Source organism: Tupaia chinensis, unplaced genomic scaffold (genome assembly GCF_000334495.1).
Source record: "Tupaia chinensis unplaced genomic scaffold, TupChi_1.0 Scaffold000325_1, whole genome shotgun sequence".
In the NCBI taxonomy this organism is placed as follows: domain Eukaryota; kingdom Metazoa; phylum Chordata; class Mammalia; order Scandentia; family Tupaiidae; genus Tupaia; species Tupaia belangeri.
Window position 1 is genome coordinate 2,663 of NW_006159819.1, and position 10,234 is coordinate 12,896.

At 38.8% G+C, this 10,234-nt stretch overlaps 1 protein-coding gene across 1 annotated transcript; it reads right to left on the reverse strand.

Moving 5' to 3' along the window:
• Positions 1–644: 644 nt before the first annotated feature.
• LOC102502963 (olfactory receptor 51I2) lies at positions 645–1,583 on the reverse strand. The gene has a single exon (XM_006151705.1). It carries the CDS (start codon positions 1,581–1,583, stop codon positions 645–647), a length of 939 nt encoding a protein of 312 aa, XP_006151767.1.
• Positions 1,584–10,234: the final 8,651 nt, after the last annotated feature.

Here is a 10,234-nt window from a genome sequence, read left to right on the forward strand (position 1 = left end):
GACATAGAGACAGAAAGCAAGAAATCACCCCCCAGGGGGGATGGTCACGCCGCAATCCCTTCTCCTCCATTCTCCTCTCGGGATCTTGGGCACGCACGCACACGCACCCGGCGTGAGTTTTAAGCCACCGGGTCCGGGACACGAACCGCGGTCGACTACATGGGAGTCCAGTGACATAGCCATTACGCTAACTGCTGGTTCCCTACTTTGTATTTTTTGACTACTGCAGAATATTACATAGTATGATTAATGTCTAGTTTATTTAGCTATTTACCTATCAATAGCCAGTTATTTTATTTTATTTCTTTTTTCTTTTTTTTTAACTCTATTTCAGACATTGCTTAAGTGAAAATTCTTATTCGGGTCTCTGTGATCATGAGCACACATCAGAGTATGAATTTAAAGCAGTGCTACAAATGGAAACTTCCAGATTAAAAAGCATGTGTACAAAAGACTGTACTACCTTCATTTAGACTGCAACCCGACTTATATGAAAATGAGTGTTTTTCACACATTCATTAATGTACAGCATTTTCAAACTTTCTAACTTGGACAAGATGGTAGGCACTCCTTTCCTCCTTGGACTGACTAGGGTGATAAAAGTGACTGGCTTCCAGGACAGCATTTTATAGACCCTAACCCCATTAATATTTTCTGTGAAGAAAGAGTTGGATCAAGCCCTGGCGAATCTGCTTGGTCTTAACACTGTAGATGATAGGATTGAGCACAGGTGGCACCAGAAGGTAGACGTTGGCCAGGAGCAGGCGAACAGCGGGTGCCACGTGCTTCATGAAGCGATGCACCAGAGCCACACTGATCATGGGCACATAGTACACAAGTACAGCACAGATGTGGGACACACACGTGTTGAGGGCCTTCCGTCGCCCCTCTCCAGACGTGATACTCAGCACGGTGTAGAGGATTAGCACGTAAGAGACGACTATGAGCAGTGAGTCCAGCCCGAAAGTGGAGGTGACGATGCAGAGCCCTAGAATGCTGTTGGGACGTGTGTCCCCACAGGGCAGCTGGATTAAGTCTGAGTGCAGACAGTAGGAGTGAGAGAGGGCATTGCGGCCACAGAAGGGCAGACGTTTGAGGAGAAAGGGCAGTGGGAACATGAGCATCACACTCTTCAGCCAAAGCACAACGCCGGTCCCAGCAATACGCGGCAGGGTCAGGATGGCGGTGTACCGCAGCGGGTTGTAAATGGCCACAAAACGATCCACAGACATGGCCAGCAGGACCCCTGACTCCATGATGGAGAACGAGTGGATGGAGAACATCTGCAGAAGGCAGGCTTCAAAGCAGATCTTCTTGGCACCGAAAAGGAAGATGCCCAGCACAGTGGGCAGGGTAGAGGCAGAGACACCCAGCTCGGCAAAGGCCAGCATAGCCAGGAACAGGTACATCGGCTGGTGCAGAGAGGTGTTGTTCTTGATCACGGCCAGAATCAGGCTATTACCCACAAGGGCTACAAGGTATGTGGAACAGAATGGAAAGATGAACCAGGGGTACAGGTTCTCCAGACCAGGAAAACCAGTCAACAAAAAATATTTTGGGGTAAAATGACTGGTGTTGAACATTTTTCTGTGTCTGGAATCTGGGATCTTGGACCTATGCAGGTTCTAGGAATGTGACCTGGAGTGAGAAACATAAAAATTAATACATCGTAGACTGAGAGGGACCTCTGCCTAGTCCTACTTAGACCAACTCATTTCTCCTGTACCATTCCATGACCTATTCAATTTGGTCTTCAGAAGAATATAAAAAGGTGGATGTCTAACTTTAAAATAGGAATATCTTTCGAATGTGATAGTATGGTGGGAAATTCTATTATTCACAATTCAAACCAAACTCTCTAGAGATTTCACTGTGTATATCTGCTACTTCATGTTTCCCACCTCTCCAGCAAAAATGGTACTGAGTTGTTAGAGACAACATGATTGAAAAGACACTGAGTGGGAGGGGAACAGGGGAAGAAAAAGAAAAGAAAAAATTATGTTTAATTGACAAAAACCGTGAAAAGCTATTTGCTGTTGCAGCTGTGTATAGTAATGTCTTTGTCTTGACTGATATGTATGACATTCATGCTGGAAAAAGAAATGTTATACACTGTAAAAATATATATGATTAAATATAATGTAAATCAATAAATAAATTGAAAAAAAGAAAAGACACTGAAATATCGATAAGCTGTAATCTAAATTTCTGTTAGAGTACCTTGAATTTGTCTTGTTTTACTTTGTTTTTATTAATTTTTAGCAAATAACAGGCAGAAAGTAAATGATTGCTTACTGAATAAATTAGTAAGGAAATTCTAGGTAGAGATCAGCTGGTAAGAGCCTTTCCATGGCCAGAAATTTTCACTGAATTTTTAGTGATTGATAGAGATGGGAATTTAAAGTAAAATTAATTCAGTGCTGGTATAGAATTGCCCAGACATAAAGACTTTAAATGGCCATCCCTGCCACTCTAAGCAGTATCAAAGATGTCAAGTGGAGTACAAAATATTATCTGAATTTGCCTGGATAAAACATTTCTAAAATACATCTCTTTTTCCATGTTTAATCCACAAACTCTTAAATGATTACTTTGGTTTTTAATAGATGGAGTGGGAGAAGAGTACTGTTATAAAGGCTAATGGAAAGAAGGATTTTGCCTACTGCAATCACTGTTAATGGGGAAAAAAAAATCTGCTCTGTGCACTGTTCTCTTTTATTGCCAGTCTACCTATTGGAGGGTGGTGAATCAATGTTTGCTGCGTGTATGGGTACCATGAGCAGGGGTATGGATCTTTCAGACTGTGTTTGTGAAATTGCAGAAATAATGACAAAAATCTTGGCTCTATGCTTGCCCCAAGACTTGAATCCATGACAGTAAAAGTGCTGGTGTTTTCTGAAACACTGCCTAGTAAGGCAACTCGTTCTCTTTACATGATCTAAGAGAAATACATCTGTCAAAGAAATAGGGGGAGAGATCTCGGCATACCAAAATGTATTTGTGAGGAAACTCCCATACCTCAGGATGGAAATCCAATAAAAATCTCTGCATTAGAAAAATTAAAAGAGAAAAGAAATAATCTCTCTCTCCTTAGATAAAGTAGAGAGGTATGGTTTTCTACTGGAAACATGTAACATGGGAGACACAGGGGAAAATGTAATGGAGATGAGGAAGCCAAAGGTTCTGAACAGTGGGATAGAGTTGAATCTTGCAGACACAGCTGTAAACTGATTTCTACCTTTTAGTGAGCTGAAATTTTGTGCATCTTTTGATTCCATAAAATGAGGATAATCATAACTATAATAAGTATTAAGAACAGTAAATATAATATACACAAAAGAACCTTATAGCTTATAACTATGCAAGAATCACCAGCCACAATGAAGTAGTATTGGCCATGCGGGAGATACTCCCCAGGGTACACTGTGACTTCCTACTGAGAGAAGAACTTGATGATGACATAGGAGTTCCTTGACTATGATACCCTGGGTCTTGTTTCTTTTTAAATTAATGTTAGGGATTTATTTATTTATTTATTTATTTATTTATTTATTTATTTATTTATTTATTTATTTATTTATTTATTTATTTATTTATTTATTTATTTATTTATTTATTTATTTATTTTGAGAGGTTTTTTCGCTATAGGGCACGTGCGCTCGCCAGACAGACAGAGACAGAGAGACAGAAAGCGAGAAATCACCCCCCAGGGAGGATGGCCACGCTGCAGTTCCTTCTCTTCCATTCTCCTCTCAAGATTTTGGGCATGCACGCACACATGCCTGGCACGAGTTTAAGCCACCGGGTTTGGGACTCAAATCAAGGTCGACTACATGGGAATCCAGTGATATAGCCATTACACCAACTGCTGGTCCCAATATTAGGGATTCTATAATCGTGTTCAACTTGACTCTCCCATGCCTCAATTCAGCATGTTAATAATTTTGATAATTTACTTCCTGTTTATATGATTAATACTTTGATATATTTTTGAGTAACCTTCTTTGATTGAATAGAGTACACTAGTTATTTTATTTACCTTATTTATTGTTGCCAGATTACATGTCTTGTATTTTTGAACTTTAGAGCAGTAAGTGTGTGACGTAAGATTGCAGGCTATTGGGCCATTGCCTCAGTAGAATCCTGGCTCAGTCACTTTCTGTTTGACTCATCGTTTCTCCATCTGGAAAACAGGAATAATTATAATATCTAGCCTTGTAGGCTTGCTTGAAGCTTAAACAAGTTAATGGAATTGCAGTAGTTAGCATATAATACACTTTCAATAACTACTACTATTGGTGAAATAGTATTAATAATATCTTCAACTAAATTCACACAATTTGCATATGATAATTTTTCATTTAGAGCTTGTTCTCCCCATCTTTGGGGATAATAATCAGTTTTTTGAAATTAAGATATTTTCAAATCGCTTCACATTGTCTACATTGACTATGCAAGAATCACCAGCCACGATGAATTAGTATTGGCCATTGTGGGAGACACCCCCACGGTACACCGTGACTTCCTTCTAAGAGATGAACTTAGCGATGTCATAGGGGTTCCTTGATTGTGATGCTCTAGGTCTTGTTTCTTTTTAAATTAATGTTAGGGAGTTTTTTTTATTTTTTATTTTTTGAGAGATTTTTGCTATAGGGCGCGTGCACTCGCCAGACAGACAGAGAGAGACATTAGAGACAGAAAGCGAGAAATCACCCCCCAGGGGGGATGGTCACGCAGTAATCCCTTCTCCTCCATTCTCCTCTTGGGATCTTGGGCACTCACACACTCGCGTCCGGCGTGAGTTTTAAGCCGCCTGGTCCAGGACGCGAACCACAGTCGACTACGTGGGAGTCCAGTGACCCAGCCATTACGCTAACTGCTGGTTCCCGAGAGTCTTTTTTTTTTTTTACATTTCACATTACATTTTTCATTTGACATTTTGACACTTTTTACATACATTAACTTTGTATATTTAATCCAGCCTCATTATATTGAGACCTTTCAAATACCTAAAATTTTTCTAAGAAATAAATTGACTGACCTTTTTTTTTTCTTTTTGAGAGAGTGGCTGTAGGGCACATGCACTCATTGGAGAGACAGAGATAGAGAGATAGGAAGCAAGAAATCACCTCTTAAAGGAATAGCCATGCTGCAATCCCTTCTCCTCTACTTTCCTCTCAGGACTTTGGGCATACATGCACATGTGCCCAGCATGAATTTCAAGCCACCAGACTCAGGTCTAGAACTGTAGTTGACCACATGGAAGTCCAGCACCTTAACCACTATGCCACCTGCTGGCCTTGATCCTATTTCTTAGAGGAATCATCACGAGGAGAGACATTGGTTCCTCTACATATAGAAGAGCTCCACAACTTTCCATGAGTTCCTCTGGTCATTCAACAACAACAATAACAAAAGGGTTCGCATGATAAATTAGGAACTGTAGCGCTGTCAGAATACTGCCTATGTTTGCCACTTGAAAGGAGATAGACAATATTTGACAGACAATCGTAATGCTTATGAGAAGGGAATAGTGGTCCGGAATCCAGTCTATACTTTGAGTTTTTTCATCTTTATTGTGTGTTTGCTGGTTCATCTCAGAGATGTCAATTAAAAAGTGAATACAACAAATTTTAAAATACATATCTCCTGGTGTTTCAATATGGTTGGTGGTGGGAAAATTAGTGCCATCTGAACATATCTAACACTTTGAGTTAATAAGAAAGGTGATGATTTTTGCTCCCTAAGCCTCTTGTTAAGAGGGAAAAAGAATTTCTTTCTATCTCATACATACATCTTCTTAAAATTACACTTCTTAATGCTTGTGAAACTTTACTGAAGAGATTAACTCCTCAACTTAAGTCCTTAACAAATTCTTACACTGGATCCTCTTTCCATGCCTCTTCTTTCCCGGATATCATTGTTTATTTCTTTTCTTTTAAAAAAAATTAATCTTTTCCTTTTCTTTTATTTCTTCATTTTCCTTTGTCCTTTTAATTCCCTTTATCCAACACTCTGGCATTCAGTTCATCTAAAAATAGTATTTTAAAGCAAATCCTGCCTCCTTCCTTATTTTATAAGCTCTAGCTCAACTATCTTGTGATGTCTTTTCTCCCTCTCGCATTCAGTCAATCACTGTCACAAGCCTCTCCCACAGCATTTCACCCTAAGCTAGCATATGGTAATCTATATTGCAATATAATTATTGATGTGACTTTCTCCTAGTGGCTTCCAAGTATTTCCAGAGAAGACTTAAAGCTATATTTCCAGCATGACCACAGGACTCAATACATGAGCAAGGAGAAGAGGAGGGAGGGTAACAGGCAGAAACACTAACATAGTGTTATAATCCCAGAGGCTTGAGACTCATGTTCCACGTATGTGCATGCACGCGCGTGTGTGTGTGTTGTGTGTGTGTGTGTGTCTAAGATCCCAGGAGGAGAATCTATGTCCTCAAGGAAGGAGGAGTCTTTCATTATATGAGGAAAGAGAAATAAAATATATGCTAGAAATGACCTATATCTCAGAATAAAAACCCAGTGTTCAGCTTACCCGAATAGATCTTCCATCTTGTTGATCCCCTATCCTAGACTTCCACGGAAAACCCAGTTCATTTTGTGAGAAGGTCTACCTGCCTTTCTGTGTAGTTTTGTCTTGGGCCTGGTTTCCAGCTTGCTAGCTGGAGGCAGGGGAAGACTGGCCTTCATATTTATGTTTATGCTGACTATAGAGTCAGTCCTACTCTTTTCATCACTTTTGCTGGTAAATCCCCTGGGAGATCCAGGCTGAACAGTTTTGGTAGGCTGTGCTATCTCTAGTCCTACAGGAATAATTGGACCAAGAGCAGAGGATCCCAGGGGTACTTCTGGGGAATCATGATAATTCTGAGAAAATATAAAGCAAGATGTCTTTGTGTGTATATGCATGTGCATGATGTTATGTGCATGGGCAAGTATGTAAATTTATGTAACTGTACATGTAACACACTTGTATGCATGTGTGTATAATGCATAATTAAGTTCTTTTATGTAGAATTTTATTCACAAACTTGCATGAATCAATGAACATGCCTAGCATACATATCTTCCCACATGTACCTTTACCAACAGAATGTACACACATTTATGTATTTATGTTTTTATATATGCATTGCATTTTTCTATACATACACACACACACACACACACACACATATATATATATATATATATTATATATTTAGGTCATCATGAAAATCTTAGCTATTTTTCTATGCAAAAATGCATCACGACTTTCCTAATGACCCAACTTTTTAAAAAGAATGATTTATTTAGTTTTATTTATTCATTCATTCATTTTAATTTGATCAGAGAAAGACACAAAGAGAGAAGGAAAGCGAGAAAGCAATCCACCAGGTCTGAGACTCAAACCATGGTGGGCCATGTGGGAGTGTCCAACACCTTAACCACATGCTACCTGCTGGCCTGACCCAATATTTTTTTATAAATTCTTGTTAAATATTCTAATGCTTGTTTTTTTTCTCATTTGAATATTCTACGTCTCATTGATTAACGATAGTCCCGTATATTATGGCACAGGCAGAGATCACCTTGTGCTGAAACTAGTGGCAGTATGACCTTAAGAAGTCTCTGAAATGTATAGTTTTTATTCAGTGCTAACGTTTCTTTTCTTAGTTTTGCAATTCAAAGATATACCTCAATTTTATTGCCACCTATAGATTTGCCATATACTAATCTTGATTTTTACCTCTGCGGTTCTAATTTAGGATTTTCTGTTTCTCCTGACTGTGTTTTCCCTGTTGTATGATCTGCTGAAGAATCAGGATCCTTGAGACCAGCAGTTAGTGTAATGGCTATGTCGCTGGATTCCCATTTAGTTGACTGCAGTTCGAGTCCCGGACCCGGTGGCTTAAACTCACGCCGAGCGCGTGTGCATGCGTGCCCAAGATCCTGAGAGAAGAATGCAGGAGAAGGGATTGTGGCATGGCCATCCCCCCTGGGAGGTGATTTCTTGCTTTCTGTCTCTCTCTGTCTTTCTGGCGAGCGCACGCGCTCTATAGCAGAAACCTCTCCAAAGAAATTAAAAAAAAAAAAAAAAAAGAATCAGGATCCTTGCTCACTGTGACATCAACTAGGCCAAGCTATCCCCTTCACTGACCTTTCTTGAACCACCCAAGAACTTGAAATAAGTCTTTGATTTCTCTCTTTTCCCTTCTGATTTCACATGTAGTTATGAATACAGGAATACAGGAATAGTCTTTGAAATAAAGTTTCCTGTTCTTTGAGATGGGAATAATTCTATTTTCTTCAGGGGAAAGAGACAATTTAATGGAACCCTTACTCGAAATAACCCCAAACAGTAGGTACTCAAATTGTTATGACTGTACTTCATCGCAAGCAGAACCCGACTCCCAAAGTCAATCTGCAGTGTCCTTCAGCAATAGCTCTGGGCCTTCTCTAGCTCTCCTCTCGTCTTACACTTTCTCCTGAGAACTGATACTGTTTTTGATCTGGCACTGTTTCTGCTAGCGGCCCCTCACCATCAACCTAATAGCTGATCTTAATTATACTCTTAGCAGACAAACGTCTCCTAGCCTCCCCTGGAGAGCATCCTCATATCTTCAGCTAGGAGGTTGATTCAGGCCAGAATTGTCAGAGCAGTTATTCCATTTTCCATTGCTCAGTTACTCCTATCTTCAGAATTTACACTAAATAATTACAAATCTAGATGCCTAAAGTCTTCTTATGACAGTTCTTGATTCTGATGTACTCTAACAGCTTATGACCCACTTCGGTTGTCAGGGATAATGCCAACAGGTTCTTTCAACATCCTCGACCTGCATTCACTTCAGTGAATTATAAATTCTGTGTCATCCATGACCTCTGTTTTTCAAAATTCAGAAAAAGTGATGACTAAGCAATCACACGGGGATGAGGAAAGCTCTTCACAAAATTGGGCACAGACTTATTGGTCAGGACCCACGTTTTGTAACAAACCACTTACAGCTAAAGTTTCCTTTTTCTCTACCAGGACTATCTCAACTTGTACCCGGAAAACAATTTCATTCTATACTTTCCCTGACATTAACCTAGATTAAGTGATTTCTGTTTAATAGTAGCTTATATGTGCAAAGCTCTTAATGTGTTTCAGTTATGGCTTAGGTTTCTATCACCAGTCTATTTACCTACTTTATGTGAACATGAAATTTTTCAAACCCAAAGCTATAACCTGTGTTTTGTAAATGGGAATCAAGAGAAGATAAATATGTCATGGGTGAAAGACTGGGTTAGGAGAGGAAGCAAACACATTTCACAATAGCAAGCGATTTGCATTTATTTTATTTCTCGGGCTGCTTTCCAATCGTCACACTTGAGGGGCCTGTCTAGACAGAGTCATTGTTGTTTCTATAGGCTTGACAATGCTTATTTATATAAATAATAAAAGTTCTTAGAAATATTTGGCAATTGTCATTAAGTTGTCATGAGCTTTATGGGCCTTTTCTTCTTAAATTCTCACTCATATTCACCATTCCATCTGGATGTTTTTAATGATATATGAGGGTCTTAGAGAAATAAATTTAAAAATAACTGTAACTGACAATGGTTATCAAAATCACTATTAAACTATGAATGTATTGTTATTAATTATAGTCTGAAATGAAAGTTTCATTTCATAACACTGTTATGTTACTCTGGGCTCACTTCAATTTCTATTGATTTTTTTTCTTAAGTATGGCATAAAAGCAATTGTTTCTTTGCATGTCTTTTAAGTCTTTTTGTTCAAAGCTGAGCTTTATAAATAATGTGTTGCAGCACTTGAAAGTTATATTATTTCTTAAAAGTGCTCTTACTATTTCTCTTTTTTTAAATTTCTTTCTTTTTTTTTTTATTTGTCAGAAGTGGTGTGCACTTGGCAGAGAGAGAGGGAGAAGAGAAGTGAGAAAGAATACCCCATAGGCGACTGTCATGCTACAATCCCTTCTCCTCCATTTCTCCCTGCATTTGATATTTGGGGCATGCATGCACACATATCCAGCGTGAAAAGATATTGAATGACGAAGTGGGGAGATTAATGTCTCTGTACTGACTGACATGCATGGCATTCCCTTTTGAAAAAGCAATGCAATATACTGTAAAGTTATATGCAATCCAATGTAATATAAACAAGATTATGATGATAATGAAAAAATAAATAAATAATTTTTAAAAGATTAAAGAAAAACATTTAAATATAT